Genomic DNA, 17,865 nt, shown 5'->3' on the forward strand with positions numbered 1-17,865 from the left:
TCTTCAAACAATCAAGCATATTTTATTTTACAAATAGTTCAAATAAAATCAATAGGTTGAAAATTAAGCCAAAGATTGTTAGTCTGAAGATACTTAAATTGCCTTCCAGATAATCAAGAGTATCTTTACAATCAAAGTCCTAAAACCTTCCATTAACAATATTTTTTAAGCAAATATTCTCTTATACAACACTCATTTTTTAAACAAAACTTGAGATATTAATTTTAAGCCTCAGCTTCTTATCTTCAGGCTCTCGCAGAGTTCAATAGATAAGAATAACTTAGATCATTGTTTTCAGGAGTTGTCTAGTAATATTGATTCTTTAAAAATTAATTAGGTGAGGCCTTCAGGAGTTAATTCAGCACTTTAGATACAAATTCTTTTACTTCCCACTACCAGCCAACTGTAATATTGTCATTATTATGAGGCCAGAAGGATATCTGATTAGTACTTTTCTCATCAGAGTCTTTTGAAGATCTTTAATTATGCTTGTCCTATGCTCTGCATTTATAAAACTACCCAAACCTGCAACCTTCTATTTCCAATTGGCAGATGACTGCTAATCTTATGAAAAGTGGTGTGAGAATAAATGCCATTTGCCCAGGCTTTGTTAATACCCCCATCCTCGAAACCATTGAAAAAGAAGAAAACATGGGACCGTATATAAAATATAAGGATCACATCAAGGATCAGATGAAATTCTTTGGGGTTATGGAGTAAGTAAAACTATACCTACCTTTTTTATATGATGGAGCAAAATACTATCTACAAATAAGCAATAGAAAGGGAAAAATTAGGTTTTAAATTTGAGAAATAAATGCAAGCTTCAAAGTTTTGGTTTGGCAAACTCTTAAAAGAAAATATTCTTCTTGGGTTTCTGAATAGAATATGCTTCTACATTATGAATTTTGCTTGAAGATATAGACAATGTATCATTAATACCTTCAACCATAATCAGATACTGTTTAAAAAGGTGATGTTTTCTTACCTTTAAAAGCAATGATTCCCTATCTGCCTAAATTCCAAGCAATATTTACATGTAGCCTTTGTGAAATTTCATATGGTTCCCTAACTTCAACCATTTTCATAATGAACAATGGATCATCACACAAGTTCAGTGAACAGTGTGTGAGTTAGAGTGGTTGGAGTTTCCTAGTACAAAGTCGTAGCTATCACACTGATGGAATCAGACCATCTGGGATCAAATCCTGGCTCCACTTCTGACCATGAACTTAGCCATCGAGCTCAGTTTTCTCACATGTAAAAGGGGGCTAATACTAAAACAATCTTCGGGGAGTTTTGAAAGTCCACAAATAAGTTGATACATGTAAAGATACAGCAACAGATCAGTAACAGACATTCAATAAATGGTAGCTATAATTCTTATTTCTACTCTAATAACATTTTTATCTGGCAAGTCTACAATATACTGACAGGATAAAGACGAAAAAATAATATTTTTGTCAATGTAAATAATAAATATAAATTCATAAAACCTTCCTGTCCACATGACAGAAGTTTAGGCATGGGGATCTACCCCCTGAATTTATCATATAATTTAGTTAATACCGAATGGAGAAAAGAGAATGGGGGTAACAATAGCTTCCTGATATACATTTTCCTATTACATAGTAAAGGTGGTAGATTATTCAAAAGCAACTCAAAAATGAAGGGAAAATTATGCCTGTATCTTTCGTTTTAAAACACCAGTGTTTCCTTTGCTTTTAGCCCATCAGTGATTGCCAATGGATTAATAACACTCATCGAAGATGATGCTTTAAATGGCGCTATTATGAAGATCACAAATGCTAAGGGGATTCATTTTCAAGACTACGATGCAACACCAGTGCATGTGAAAGCTCAGTGAACATCTTCTGCATCAGCCATCTCTGCAAATAAACACAAGCGGCTTATACTCAGACCATATCTTCATTTGAATATAGTTTTTTAAATAAAATGTTATTATTTTACTCTTGCCTTCATGCATTTGATGTTAATTTTTCCTATGCAATTAGTCAAGTATACAGATTCAAAAATAGAAACCATCAAAAATATGATATGGACCAAAGCTAGATTTTGATTCTTATAGTTCGAGTAATGATTATGACAAAGGATATTCAAGGAATATTCTGCTTTTCAGAAAATGTATTTAAATCTGTGATTCATAAATATTAATGTTTTTCAGAACATCATTTTAAAGGAGATACTTGAATGTTATTTAAATCAAGCCAGATGTAAAAAAAAAAACACCTCATTTTGTTTCAATATTAGCATTTTAAAACAGCGAGGCTACTTTCAATGGTAAATCTTTAGTAACGATAACTTTTATTTATATGCCATCTTTCAGCTGAACAGTTCAGCTCCTTAAAAATGTGACACATTTGGGGGCCAGTAGTTAAGGAATAAATTACAGTGTCATGTATCCTAGATGAAAAATCTGATGTATAGAAAAATGACAGAATGTAACTGGCTGAGATGTTGATCCACAGCTCAGCTTCCCATCTGGGGAGACATTTCTTTCCTCTTTGCTTACTTTAAGAACTTTCATTGATTCCAAGAATCTCAGGAATGAAACTTTTAACAGTTACAGCAAAAAGGATAGTTGTTGCTCCTAAAATGTTGTGTTTAAGATATGCTCATTAAGAAAAAAATAAAAATGTTATTTTTTTCAGATTACTTCTTTGTTTATTTGTACCAACTTCAAAAATGCCTACCTGTTGGTGAAACTTTTTTTTCTGATCTCCAGAAATTATTTAGTGTTCTCTAGCTATGAAGAAGAGGAAACCAATTTTGTCACAGCCTGAACATGTTCAAAGCCATTATCACAAGAGGTAAAAATAACTGTGATTTTTTTTCTGTTTTCTGTCAGGGATTTTAAGATACAATCATTAATTATACCCACATTAGGTAATCCTATTTGCAAGCAATAATTAATGCTAATAATAGCAAAAGCACAACATTTTTATTCAACCATTTCTTCTTATCATTTATAGAAAATACAAAATAGGAATATTGTATAAGTGATTCACCCTGTCAGCTAACTCTAGAGCTCTCAGCTTGGAACAAAATCCATCCGTGGGAGATGAATACGTACTTCCTGGAGATGCTGGAGTGCTGCCGCGTGTTGCTCTGTTGTAATTCTGCCATAGAGAACAAACTGTTTACTTCTAAGAAGGAATTTGAATATGAGTAACAGTTGTCTAGCTCTTTACATAATGTTTTTTCAAATTTATTTATTTTCAGAGAGGGAAGGGAGGGAGATAGAGAGAGAGAGAGAGAAACATCAATGTGCGGTTGCTGGGGGTCATGGCCTGCAACCTATGCATGTACCCTGACTGAGAATCGAACCTGTGACACTTTGGTTCACAGCCCGTGCTTAACATAATGTATTTTTTAAAACACACCAAGGAATGAACATCAGCGAACATCTAATAAAGTTATATGACTAGGCACAGACTTGCTCATGCGTTGTGGCAGTCACCAATTAGTGAACCATATGGGTACTGTATGTAGTGGACATATCTAGTGGACAATATCACTTATTGTCTATATCTTTCAACTGTAATGTTCAAAGTTGTAGCTGACACTTTTCATTTATGGATAATTCTTTGCATTGGCAGCTTTCCGTATACTTTCTACTTCGATTTTTTTCCAAATCCATAAACTGCCGACATTTAACACTGAGTAGAATTGAAAAATATGATTTATATTTTAAAAAGTTGTTTTACATTGAAATTTATCTTCTTTAAATAGCTTTAAATAAATCTATAATGTTATATGATATCTCTATGTACTGGTTGAGAAAATAAATATTAAATTTGGGGGAGCTTTGTTTCCTTAATTGTTTTTTTTAGTGAAAGTTCTAATGTGAATAATATGTATTTTTTTCTAATAAATGAAGTGGGGCTTGCAGAGCAGCAAAACTAAAGATGTGTGGATGCTAAAAAAAAGGCTGAGATTTGATAATGACATTGAAATATCCAACTCATTTTTTTTTTCATAGAAAAATAATTTTAGGTACTTGTAGTACCATTGAAGATACAAGTGATTATGTAATGATTTCTGTCTGTTTTTGCTCTATTTGTTCATAAATTAGGATACAAAAGAGGTCTGAAAATGTACATTTTTAATAAAATATAAATCCTTTCACATACTAAATATCATCTGCTGGGTAGTGTTTTTTTTTACATTAGAATTTCAAAAGACACTTTTGCAGGTGCTCTGGAAAAGGAGACTGGACCCAAAGTCACAAATGTTGTCATTAGTCTTCCCCCATCTCTGTCCTCTCGTTGGCTCTGCTCCTAGGTAGCTTTCTCCATGCGACGCTTCCACGATCTACAGCCTGATCTTCACCGGCTTCCAATTGGCAAAACAAGAACTTGTTTTTGGCACCAGAGCTCATTTGCCTTTCTTAGCCCGTGTGACTATTACTGAGGTATCCTTTGTAGTCAGAGATGGCTACTCTACTTGACCAGCACCAAATGACGTGCCTCCCCCAGAGCTGTTAGAATTGGAGAGCACTGGGGAACACGTGAGGTGGGCAGGATATTGGCCTGAACCCTACGGAGTAATAAAAGGAAAGGGATAATTTCTAAGGGGAAAATTATGCTGCTATTACCAGAAAGGAGGTGAATATAGGCTGAGCTCAGAAAAACAAGGGATAGCCTCTGAGGAGGAAGACAAAGAGTGAACAAAAGATTAGTTTTGCCTTAATCTTAGATAAATTTTCAGAGACGATCATGGTTCTTATGTCTAGACCCATGTTTTTCAGACAGTATGTATCATATTGTCATATGGATAACAGCATATTGGACGGGATGTGACAGACTAGAAGAAGATGAATGGAAATGCAGCAGGCAGCTCATGCATGTATGGTTGTGCTCATTCTCCATGTGAAATATATTTCTTACTGTTGGTCAAAGTGAAAGGGTTCAAAAGCTACTTGTTTTAATATTGACTGCAATCCTTGCCTCTAGATCTACCCTTCATTTCTGAATTTCTGACTATGTCATCATTTTAATCCTGTAGTTCCATTCAAATTTCTTAGCATCACTTCTAATCACTCTTACTAAAATTTCATCATCAGTATATAATTACATTGAATTCTGATAGGAATTTGGAAGTTTAACTTTGAAACATGAAACTATCCTTTCAAGTAACACTTCTAGCCATATATTCACTCATTCAACAAATTTAATTACTGAACAATTTGGGGGGCAAAATTTATATATACATTTTAATATATTGTATTCTATGTAAACATTAGTGCAGATGTATATTGATTAAGGTCTGGTCTGGAAAATGGCACCAAAATCTGAAGAAATCTACTGGTTACAAAAGTATTGGAAGAGAACTAAAGAGCCAAACATGGAATGATGATACAACTTAGGGTCAGCTGGAAACCAAAAATGACTAGGTATTCTGTCCCCCAAAATGATTTATTGAGCAAAAATAAAGGATTGCAATCCAGAGCACACAGACATGGTGAGCAATATGCACACACTGCCCCCAGACGAAAGTGGAGAAGGAGCATGTAGAAGGGAAAAGGAAATAAGGGGGTAGACAGTACAACCATAGAGCTCTGCTGAAATACAGGGTTCTTCCTATAGGGTTCTCGTGATGACACAGACTACTTTTATTTGAAATTGCACTGGGTGGTCTATTCAATGAAATCAGGCAATGAAAGGAAATGGCACTGTAAAAATTGGAAAAGAAAAACTATCATTCTTTGCAGTGGAGATAAGTATTAATATACACAAGTCCAAGAGACTTAAATATTAGAATTCATGATGACTTTAGCAAATGTTATAGATTAAAAATATGACCACAATTCTTTGTAGCTTCTCTCAACAAGAGGCAGAGTCTATCTCTCTGAATATGGGCTGGCCTTGTGACCTCCTTTGTCAGAACAATGCAGGAGAGTCAACAGTGTCTGATTTCTGAAGAGGGTTTTGAATGCATGCTTCTGCTTCTGTGTGTGGAATCCTGCCATCTCATAAAAAAGCATAAGAATGACTTGTTGGTGCATGAGAGACCACATAGAGAAAAACCAAAACACGTCAATTAGCCAGCAACAGATACTCGAGTGAGCCCATACAAGATTAGCCAAGCTTGACTTGGAGCAACAGATCTGCTCAGCTGAGCCAAGTTCAATTTGCCAACCCACAGTATTGTGAGATAAATAGTTGTTTTAATCCACGAATGCATGGGTTCTTTGTTATAAAGCAAATGTGAACTGATGCAGAAAGGCTCTGCAAACAGATACTAAAGGAAAAGAGTGAAAATTCTAAAACAAAAGAAGGAAAACATTTAAAATAGAGTATGTTTAATAGCAGAAATTACCAAGTAGCTTCTGGTTTTGTTGGGAAGGTGGGGGCAGGGGGAGAGGGAGAGAGAAACGAAGGAAGGAAGCAAAAGAAAGGAAGGAAGAAAGAAAGAAAAGAAAGAAAGAAAGAAAAAGAAAGAAAGAAAGAAAGAAAGAAAAAAAAGAAAGAAAGAAAGAAAGAAAGAGAAAGAAGAAAGAAAAAGGGGAGAAAGGGAAGAAGAAAGTGTGAGGGAAGAAAAAAGGGAAGGTAGAGAAAGAAAAAAACTTAAAAACTTTGATCAAATGCAAAAAAAAATCTCATTCTCATTGATGTCATAGGATAGGAAAGCTATGCAGACAATGAGAATTTGAGAGACTAAGATGATGGAGAAAAGAGAAGCTCACTAAAATGAGTGTGGTGTTTTTGCTTCTTTTCCATTGAGGCCAATTTTTAAATTCACAGAGATGCCGAAAAGCTGAGCAGAACATGGCTACTAAGTTACAGAGAAGTAGAATAGAACAAATTAAAGTGTTATAGGGTTGTGGGGAGTGAGAATTGGAGTTTAAAACCACCAAGACACAGAAATTTGAGAGGAAAAGATTATAGAGATAAAGGAAGTACAGAAAAGAAAGATCTGAGCCAGTTTCATTACAATTCATTCAACATTCCATAAGAAGCTTGGAAATTTTGTTGGTGGCAAGAATGACACCAGAATGTCACTAGCAATTGGATCTCAGTACTTGAGTTCTGGCCAAGGAAGAATTCAGGGTCAAGACTCAAATACCAGCAAAAGTTTATTCAGAAAGTCACAGAGGTAGTAGAAGTGAGTCTTAGAGGGAATGGGCTCAGGAAACAAGTTACAAAGGCAAAAGAAGGGCCCTTGGAGCTTAGGAGAGAGAAAGTAACAGTACCTGGCCAGGAGGGAAGAAGTGGGGGAGTGGGGAACAGCGTGGACGTGCTCCCAGGAGTGAGAGTTACACTGGGTCCTTCATCCTGAGGGTATTTATCTGGAAGTGTCAAGGGCGGATCCCAGTAGAATACTCATCAGGTTTCCAGGCACATCCTTTCAGGATCATGGTCTTTAGTGAGTGGTTGGCACCAAGTCAAGGGGCTATTATTAGTCAATGCAGCTGGTCCAGGTGTCAGCCATGGTGAGCTTATCTGGCTTTGCTGCTTTTCAAGGTCTGGAGCTGAAACAAAACTGAGGCCTATCTGTGTTTGATGTGGGTCAGAACCTCATCGTTCTGGGGGCTTAAAGCTGAGCTTTAAGGGGCTTAAAACTATTCTCTAGCCCTGTTTTTCTGCATGATTTGCAACCTGCATGACTTGCAACATGCCAAGAAAGCAAAGGTTACTCTAGGGATGAGGTCTTTGTTTTCCCCACTTTGCTCATTGCTTTCTTTCCTGGTGACCCTTCTATATCTCATGCACCACCCTTGCTCTGCGCATGTCTGCCTAACTACCTACCACAGTTTGAGAGGCAACTAACTATAAGATGGCTGCCAAGAGACTGGAAAAACAAAGTGTAGCTCTCATCAATTTACATGTGAGGAAGAAAGAAAAAATTAAGTGTCCTTTACAACTGTGAGGTAATAGAAAATCTCCCAGGCTTTCATTTGAGGACCCCAAAAGGCTATACTTTATAAGTAAGGGCAAACCAGAAATAGAGACCAGGCTTCCCAAAGACTAAAAATAATTAAGGCTAATTGAATCTTAAGCACAAAGACTCAATTGTGCTTAATTCCTTATTAGATTTAACTGATGTAATACTATGTTATTCGTCTGTCATAAGCCAATCAAAACCTCCTCTGGAGAAAAATCATCCAAAGCTTCTTTAATTTTTTATACACAATTTCTAGCATTAAATTAAAAATATCTAGTCTGAAATAAAAAGAAAAGGGGGAATGGAAGATACAGAAAAACAGCATGAGAGAACTGTGGGCCTTAAAACAGTGTAACATGGGTGCAACTGGAGTTCTAGAAAAGGAGAGAAAAAATCAAGGCAGAAGCAAAATTCGAAAGTAATGTTCAAGAATTTTCCAAAAGCCCTGGCTGGCGTAGCTCAGTGGATTGAGCTCGGGCTGTGAACCAAAGTGTCGCAGGTTCGATTCCCAGTCGGGGTACATGCCTGGGTTGCAGGCCATGACCCCCAGCAACCCCACAGTGATGTTTCTTTCTCTCTCTCTCTCTTTCTCCCTCCCTTCCCTCTCTAAAAATAAATAAAATAAATAAAATCCTTAAAAAAAGTAAAATTTCTAAAAAAAAAAAGAATTTTCCAAAAGCAATTCAATCTGCTGATTTAAGAAACAATACAAACAACAAGAAGAAAAGCACACTTCATCAAATAGTAGTAAAAACTACCAAAAACCAATAGCCAGGGGAAAAAAGACAAGTTATCTTCCAAGTAACAAAAATAAAACTGTCAAGTATCTTCATAACAGCAACTACATAAGTCAGAAGACAATGAAATAATATTTCAAAGTTCTAAAATAAACAAACAATAAACCCAGAGTTCTATACATGTAGTAAAAAAAATAAAAATTAAAGGTACAATAAAGAAAATATTTTCAGAAATAAACCCAGCAAATTTCTTACAACAGATCTACATTCAAAGAAATACAAACAAGGAGTTTTTCAGGCACCAAAAAGGATCCCAGATGGAGGGAGAGAAATGCAGGGAGGTATAAAGGGTAATGAAAAAGGAAAAGGTGTGAGGAAAGAAAAATATTTATTCTATTATGCAATGAAAATGATAACTTCTAGGATTAGAATTATATGAAAGCGCAAAAGTCAAGAGGGTGTAAATAAAGTGTTCTACATTATTTATATTTTTGGGATTTGGTAAAAAAACTACTAAAGTTAGATATTGATGATATTAATAAATCAATAATACCTAGCATAATATATAAAAAATAATTAGGAAGAACTTCAAATAATAAAGTTAATAAATCCAAAAAATAGAAAGAAGAAAAGACAGTACATGTAATGGGAGACCCAACAGAAAACAAATGGGTGCTTGAATGATCAAAGTGTAAATGCAGTCCCCAACGTTTTCCCATTGCAATCAGAACAAAATCCTGCTTTGACTCACGGGTTTTCACTCACCTCCTGTCTGCCTTCTTTCTAGACTCACTAGCTTCTCTGGCCTTTGAATGTGTCAAACTTTCTCTTTCCTCCAGGCCCTTGTACTTACCCTTCTGCCTAGATGGCTCTTTCCCCATGTATTATTGGCTCTAATACAACCTCCTAGGTACCACCACTCTAAATTAACCATTCAGCTATTCTACCCTAGACTGTCTGTCACATCACACTTGTTTTTGTTTTTCTCTTTATAGGACTGATTCCCTGTGAATTTATCTATTTTCTTCCTTTTTTTACTTCATTATGGTTTTTCTACACAACCCCAATATAAGCTCTATAGAAACAAGGACTTTATCTGTTTCAGTGCACAGAAAATGGTGTGCATCAGTGTGCAACACTGTTTTTTTAAATATATTTTTTAAGATTTTATTCATTTTCAGAGAGAGGGGAAGGGAGAAAGAAAGAGAAAGTATGGTTGTTTCTCATACTCCCCCTACTGGGGACCTGGCCCGCAACCCAGGCATATGCCCTGACTGGGAATCCAACCAGCGACCCTTTGGTTCACAGGCCTGCACTCAATCTACTGAGCCACACCAGCCAGGGCTCAAGTAAATATTGTTGAATGAATGAGTGAAATGTCTATTAAATGGCTAAAACCTCCTAAGCTATTAAAAAATATAAGTTCTCCCAAAACAGATGTTACTATTTCTAGTCTTCTTTATCTTGATCAGATGACTTCTGTGATACTGTGTTTGAGTTTAAGTATCACATTAAGAGGGATTGAATATCTGGAACTTGGATTTTGTCTTAAGTGCAATGGGAGGTATATATAAAACTTCAAATTCTGGAGTTGTTGTAAAGATAGAATAGATTTAGTTTTCTCCAGGGAATAGAATTATGAATAACTGGAGATACAAGGAATGTGATATAAGGCACCATCAGAATTAGGATACTGTAAATGTGATACATTTGTGCTGGGAGCAGAAAATTCATTGATCACTGAAATGGTTGAGGCCGATAGCCACCTATTAGGGATTTTGTATACAGCATTTCTGTGTAAGTAGGAAGTTGAACCAGAAGAGCATTAAAGCTCTTTTGACTTTGTTTCTACTCCATAGTACTACATAATAGTCTTTGCAGTTAAGTTTACAGCAAGTAAATGCCACTCATATTAATGCCATATTTTGAATGTATAATGCACACTTTTTTGCCCAAATTTTTGAGGGAAAAATAAGGATGCACATTACACATGGGTATGATGATTCTATACCATGGGCATAATAATGGGGTGTAATAGCCCTGTGTATAATGTACATAAAAACATGGATTCCCATTATACACAGAAAAATACAGTGTTTCCCTTAATCCAAAAAGGTTTTCATTCATTGTTTTTCTTTTTTGATGTTTTGTGTTGATATCCCATTTCCCCTATTTAATATCAGGATATTTCCTGAATCGTGTGGCTCTACTTCACTGCTTCTGCTCTTGCTGGCCCATCTTAGAGGTACCTCATTGCCTACTTCCAGCCTCTGGTGAGGACATTTTTAGAGTCAGAGGCCATCTAATTTTGGACCCATTCAGTGCTCATTTTATTTAGGCTTTGTGTCAGAAAGCTTACAGAGTGTTAGCTGATGAATGGTCTGTGCCATCCTTCCGGTCCAGGGGAATGGGTGTGGGGAGATTTCCTTGGTAAGGAGGATGTTTTGAATACCATTTTCTTAAGTAAACTTTATCATCCTTATCTGATGGCCCTTAAAGTGTTATCATAAAATTTCTTCTTTTTTTTGTTGTTGTTGTCTCCTCTTCCCACATCTTATCAGAGAAAAGATTTTGTAAACTCACTGAAGTGACACTAGCCAACACCTTTAGTTCTGCACGGGTGAACATGCTGCCATTTATAAAATTGTGTCAGAAAACTGGATCTCCTTGACTAGGATCTTTTGTTTTTCCCAGCCCATTTTCTCTGACCCATTTCTGCTGCCCAAAGTCAAGTTCTCATAACATCTTACACGGGCTAATGTATTTTGATTTTTATCATGACTACTCTCCAGCTTCCAGGATCTGTCCTAGTCCATTCACCCTTAATACTGCATTGGTGTTAATTGACTAGGACATGCCTCTAACTGGGTCACTCTCCAGGTCAAAATCTTCTGCCTCCTATTTCCAAAGGCACAAAGTCCAGACCTCCAAACAGGCATTCCAGGCCTTTCACCATTAAACCACAACTCACCAGTCCTGCCTTATCTGGGCTAATCCTTATCAAATTACAAGAGTCCCAAATTCCAATCCTAGATTTTGCTTACTTTATTTCCCTTTTCTCTTCATCTGTAAATCTTATTGGGAAGGAGTAGAAGAAAGTGCAAGGGGGATGGGTAGGATAGAAATCCTGCACATGAAATAAAATTAAAATTAGGAATGGAGTATGAGGGTGATGGGCATTTTAGGGTAAAGATAATAGGAAGAGACTTGAGTGAACTGCAGAGAAATGTTTTTAATATTTAGCTTAGTATAAGGGCATAAGGAATAGATTTCTGAATTTAATTGTATGCATACAGATGTTTGTAATCATTGTTGATTCAGATTCAATGAAACAATGAATAAGCTTCTCTTATGATAATCATTGCCCCTAAAACAGAAAAGTAGACTTCTCCTTGGTTCCCAATAGCTCACTGGGACATAGTAAGTGCTTAATACTTATTACTTGCTGGTTCATTTGAACTGTTTTGGTGTGTGTGTGGTGATGGGGGTGGGGGATTATCAACCATAATCCCAGAGCGTCCATTCCATCACAGGACTTTACCCTGGACAATTATTTTTCTGTCATGCTCTAAAACATCACACACCAGGCCCTCGAATAGCTGGGCTGCTCTGTCTCTCAATGTCGTTGCGTACACAGAGCCGCAGAGAAACCGTGGCTCTCTGCTTTTCATTATCTTTCCCATCTGATTACAAGCTGGGGTGAGTGACTAATGAGGAATGCTCAACTCCAAGCAGTTCTGTTTTTTGTCATTGCTGTAAAATATTCAAAAGTTTAAAAAAACTAAGGAGAATAACACTGTTTGGAGAGCTCTTTGCACACACAGACACACACAGAACACCACAGGACCAGCAAGTCTGAAAGGATAAAATGGACACTCTCCAATAAAATGTTCTCTTTTCAAGGGCTACTTATTTTTTGAAGTTTCTTAGGCAAATGCGAGTGTCTTTTTTCATGACCTCCTCTTGGCTACTTAAGCATTTCATAGAAGAGAGAAATGGCTGGGTCATCCCCATAATAATTTCTAATCATAAGCTTCCTTGAATTGATCTCTATTGGGATTCTTCCCATTTACATGGAAACAAAAAGTAAATAAAGGGGAAATTAACCCTTAAACCCCTCCCCAAATGTAGTCAATCACGTCTGTTGTATTTCAGCTTATTTGTGACAGATCATATTTTAATGATGTTTTAACTTGCATAAAAAAAACAAAAGTTATGAAATACTTTTCTATTTTTCTCTGCCTCACTATCTGGGGAGACAAACTTGCTTTACTTTAATTTAGTGCTGGTACAGTATTCAACAGTCAATTCCCCCAAAAGAAGAAGAAATTGTGAGAAAAGTTAATTTTCTTAAAGCTCTTAACCAGAATATTTAGTGAGTGAATATTCAAGTTTAATTTAATTTTAATAAAATTCCAAGAATACCAATAACTCTTTCTTTCATTTCCATATATTTATTGAATAGTCATCTCATGTCGATCAAAGTACTGGACACCAAGGAACCAACGATGAAAAAGTCGTGTGCTGGCCTCCAAGGGGGCTCACGATCACGTTCAGGGAACAAACACGTAGAGGAAAAAAGTCACTACTCCACATTATAAAGATTGTAATAGGTTTATGGAGAAGGTTGATGGGAAAATTATCATGGAAATTCTGATGGGGGGTTAGGGAAGAATAGGCCTTCATAAACAAGGAGTCACTTGAGCCCATCCTTGAAAGATTTTTTTAAAAATTAGAAGGAAGAAATTCCAGGGACAGGAAAACTGTACAATTAGTTGAACAACCTATAATCAGTTCCCTAGGAGGTCAGCGCAGAACTTAGGGTTGAAGCTGTGTGAAACACTCTGTGTGTCATTGTAAGAAGTTTGCACTTCTGGTGGCCCATAGGGAAGATTTCATGGATATTAATAAGAAGTGATATGGGAGGAAGGGGTGAGTGGGGATGGAAGAGGGTATAAGGGGGATAAATGGTAATGGAAAAAATACAATAAAAAAATTTTTAAAAAGAAGTAATACAAGCAGGTTTGTGTTTGAGAAGACAGCTTTGGGGTGGGTTCAGAATGGAATAAGTAAGCCTGGCCTGAAAGTCTGGATAACTAAGTGGGGAAATATCCCAAAATGCCATAGAAGAGCTGACAGAGGCCTCCATAAATGCAGTAATAATGGAGAAGGAGAGATACATGTGGAAAGGAGCACACTCAGAAATCAGATCACAGTGCCACCTGGGGAATCAGCAGTGGAAAGAAGGGACAGTTCACGGGTTTGTAGATGCCCCACACAAAGTTTTAAAAAGCATCAGCAGCAGCATTAATAATACAAGGGGGACTCCCCCCAAAACTAGAATTGTCTTCTTGAGGGCAGGCCCCTTGCAGTACAGGCTTTGTCTGATAGGTGGGTGTTCTAGGAACCCATCTGTATCAGTGCACCAGCTGGTGGTGATGTGAGAAGCTGTGTTCGGCATCAGTGAAATTTTTTGAAGACTCTTTCACTGAGTTTGCTCATTTCACACGGGGGCGTTGATGAGTGTACCTGCCCACGCCAGGCTGAGTGTTGAGGTGTTGAGCAGTTTTTGACCGAAAACAACATGACCCGTGTGCCCCACCCTCCCTGTTCACCCGATCTCATCCTGAGCAACTTGTCTTTGTTTCCCCAGTCAAAAAAGTCCTCTATGATGTTGAAGAGGTGAAACAGAAACGGCAGAAGCACTGAAAGGTGTGAAAATTGACAAGTTCAAAAACTGTTTGGATCAGAGGGAAAAATGTCTCGATAGGTGTATTACATCAAATGGAGTACTTTGAAGGTGACTGAAGTTTAAGCGTGTAAATATAAATACACAGTTTTTCAAAAATAATGTTTTGGGGGGTCCATCCTTGTATTTACTGAGGACTTTATTCCAGACACAATGCCAAGCACTATCTTTCAAATCTTGGAATATCTTATAAGACAGACGCCATTTTTATCCCAATACTGCAAAATAAACAAAGTATAAACTCTCTTGGGGAGATGATGGAAATGTGACTATAATTCCAGCAAGCCTGAAGTAGAATTATTCTTTTAAAACTTTTTTGAAGTTTATATTTATTTTCTCCATATCCATATGATGCGGGGGTCCAATATGAAATCCACTTTATTCGACTATATGGGGAAGCTGACCAACCTGGGAAAAGTAGGATGACAGCTCAAGAATGAAACTCAGTCTCAGTGTGTGCGGGCTGGAGAGTGTTCTGGCTCTTCTGGAATTACTATGACTAGAAAAGATACTGTCTCCAGTTTGTATTTCAAAAATTACATTTCTGCAGAGAGATTCTGTAAGAATAACCTAGATGAGTTCAGCTCTTGGTTCCAAGTGAGGGAAGGGACGGAAATGCAGCTAGTGGCAGAAACAAGAGGACCCAGGATGCCCCAAAGTATCAGTGCTGCTGCTTCTTCTCATCTGTTTGACTCTTTTCTCTGGGGACTCCAGTTCCCTCCCACAGCCCAGAGACATGCAGGTGGGGTGGATTGGCGTGTCTGTATTGCCCGGGTCTGAGTGAGGTGGGCTGGTCTCTGTGGCCCCAAGATGGAAGAGCATCCTGGTCCTGTCCAGGGAGGGTGCTCGTCTTGCCCCTGGGCTGCTGGGAGAGGCTCTGGCCACCCATGAACATGGATGTGTAGCTCACATTGATTTCAATGTTTAATATTGCAATGGGGTCTTTATGCTGAAGTCTAATGATTTTGTGACCAGAAATATGCCGTAGGAACTTGTTTATATCAATGAACCCGGTAAAACTGGTTTTGTTTTACATCCTTTTGCTTAAAGTAGCAGTCTCCATGAACATATCTATGATGTTAAGTAAAGATTGACTGTACCAAAGTATTGATTTGATTTACCTAACTGTCTCTGTGTTTCATTTTGCACCTCTTCAAAGAGACGATTTTATTATTTGAAGAAGAATTGGTATTGACCTCTCTGTGTGCTGAAATTACTATTGATCCGAGATTTGGGCCGGGGGAAAGGCCCAGGACAGTAACCATACAAACTGATGTTGATCCTGCCACTGACAACAGGGTTCAAGGCACTCCTCCATCTAAAATTGTCATCTGATGAGAATAAATGGACTTCTGCCACCCGAGACTAGAGCTGACATGCTTTCACCACTTAATGGGATTTTGTATTTCTTTTTTCATGTTGTTTTTCTTTTATAATTTTAGATTTAGGTAACATCTATTGGAGCTTGCTTATCTTTCATGACTTAGTTTGATTTGAATATCACACTTGTTAACTGCATTCTGGCTTGTTCTATCTGCAGAGTAAAATGCACAGCCACTAATTGCTCCCACATTTTTACCTTTATACCCACACTCCTGGCATACGAACAAATATTTTCATTCTAAAACTCTTTTAGGGAATCCAGTTGATCCAGTTCAGCTATGGTGTCAGCCTGTGGACAGGACAGTCCCCATGAGAATGAGGGATGCTAGGCAGATAATTCTGTAAAATGTATAATACATAGGCATTAAAACTGATAGGATTCAATTTACATGGCTTTAAGTTGATGAACAGAAAAGATTTAAACTCTCAGCTCCTACAGTGGAATATTTCATAGTAGCCATCTTTCAAACTTCTTACCCAGCTGGCCTTTCTCCTTAGGGCCACTTTTACACTCTCATACGCACGTCTTCTTCAGAGCTATGTCTCACATGCCTGCTCTTTGGGGGCAGCAAAGAGCTCCACACCTATCCTCTGTTTGCCAGAAGTAGGTGAAAAAGACCTGCAGCCAGGGCCAGAGAGGCAAGAGCCAACCATTTCACATTCCAAGCTTGACACAATGATTTCCTGGGCATATGAGTAGCATGCTTTTCTGTGTAAGCTGTATTAAGGATTCTAAAAAGGAACTTGTCCAGACAAAGTCTAAAACCAAATCAGGAATGATCCCACAGAAAGAAATTCTAGGTACCAGAGGAAGGTAAAGAGATATTTTTGGATATAGAGGCTCCGGTAGCAATAAAGTTGGGGGTTGGAACAGGGCTACCACAGGCTCATGTGTCAATAACAGGCAGAAAAGTAATTATTTGCTACTTTCTGTCACTTGGATTATCCTTGAATATCTGAACACAATGACCTGAAAGTGAAGAAATGGAAGACAGATTTTCTTTTGGGAAAAAGACAGTCTTTTCCCTTCACTTATCTGAAAAACAACCCTGTAATGAAGTAGGAGCTCTCATAAGGACAGCCAGTGAAATTTCCAACTATGACTGTTAGAAGACATAGCAGCTGTGGAACCAAGAAGAGAGATGAGGGTCAGGAAAACTGATTCCTAGACAACCCTTGAAGCACCGAAGTGGTTCTTTCCTCGGAATTCTGTTTTTATAAATTAGATATTTATGCATGCCCTGTCTTCAGTTGCAGCATGAGCATTTTAACCTTGCACCTCACTGGGTGGATCTCACAAATTTGGCTGGGTATCCTCTTGGTTCTTTTCCTCATAAGTGAATTGTATACAGCATCTTAGAATTTCTCCAAAAGCCTGGGGGCTAAAAGTGCCATTTCATTATATAGTTCTTAGAATCTCTTACGTGGTTATCTGTGTTTACATATGTCAGTTCTAAGAAATGAGTAAAGATTTGGTTACTATAAACTAGAAAGAAACTTTCTTTGCTAAACTAATATGAGTCATGCACAATCTTCCTGTATAGCAAACAAAACTTTAAACCTCTGTTTTCCTGTACATTTTTCAAAAACTATATAGTGAGGAACTTGGTGAATAACAGTTGGTTATATACTTTGAATTTATTTCACTTTTAATAATTACATGTAGCTTTTCCTTTAGAAGTGACCCTCCCCTACTGTGCTACAGCCATGGACTTTGAATGGGTTGACTCCATTCTGCTTCCAAGCTATATTATTTTATTCCACTTAAAAAAAAATTGGTCCAGTAGGGGCCCAGATCCATCAGCATTTTGTCTCTTCCTGGCCACGGTGACTAGCCCAATTGGAGTGAATCTCAAGACTTTCGTTAAATGATGATAGAAAGTGACAGTGTCTCTCCCCTTGGGTATGAATCAAGTAGCGTGTTGCTACTGGCAGCCATTTTGTGCCTGCGAAGGAAGCCAGCCTGGGGATGAAGCCAGAACGCTAGACGAGGATATAGCCAAGAGAATCACAGAACACTGGGAGGCTGCCTTAATCAAAACATGCCTTGCCTTTGCAGACATGTGAGCCAATAAATCTGGTTTATTA

At 37.5% G+C, this 17,865-nt stretch overlaps 1 protein-coding gene across 2 annotated transcripts in view; it reads left to right on the forward strand.

Moving 5' to 3' along the window:
• Positions 1 to 4,158, forward strand: part of HPGD (15-hydroxyprostaglandin dehydrogenase) — a 29,785-nt gene extending 25,627 nt beyond the window's left edge. For both annotated transcript variants that reach the window (XM_045831565.1, XM_045831566.1), the window contains 2 exons: positions 553 to 716; positions 1,729 to 4,158. In XM_045831565.1, the coding sequence (XP_045687521.1) occupies positions 553 to 716; positions 1,729 to 1,867 (303 nt within the window). In that variant the 3' untranslated portion in view covers positions 1,868 to 4,158. The remainder of the gene's footprint in view (positions 1 to 552; positions 717 to 1,728) is intronic.
• Positions 4,159 to 17,865: the final 13,707 nt, after the last annotated feature.

Source organism: Phyllostomus hastatus, unplaced genomic scaffold, assembly GCF_019186645.2.
Source record: "Phyllostomus hastatus isolate PE091 unplaced genomic scaffold, TTU_PhHast_1.1 phas_contig_159, whole genome shotgun sequence".
In the NCBI taxonomy this organism is placed as follows: domain Eukaryota; kingdom Metazoa; phylum Chordata; class Mammalia; order Chiroptera; family Phyllostomidae; genus Phyllostomus; species Phyllostomus hastatus.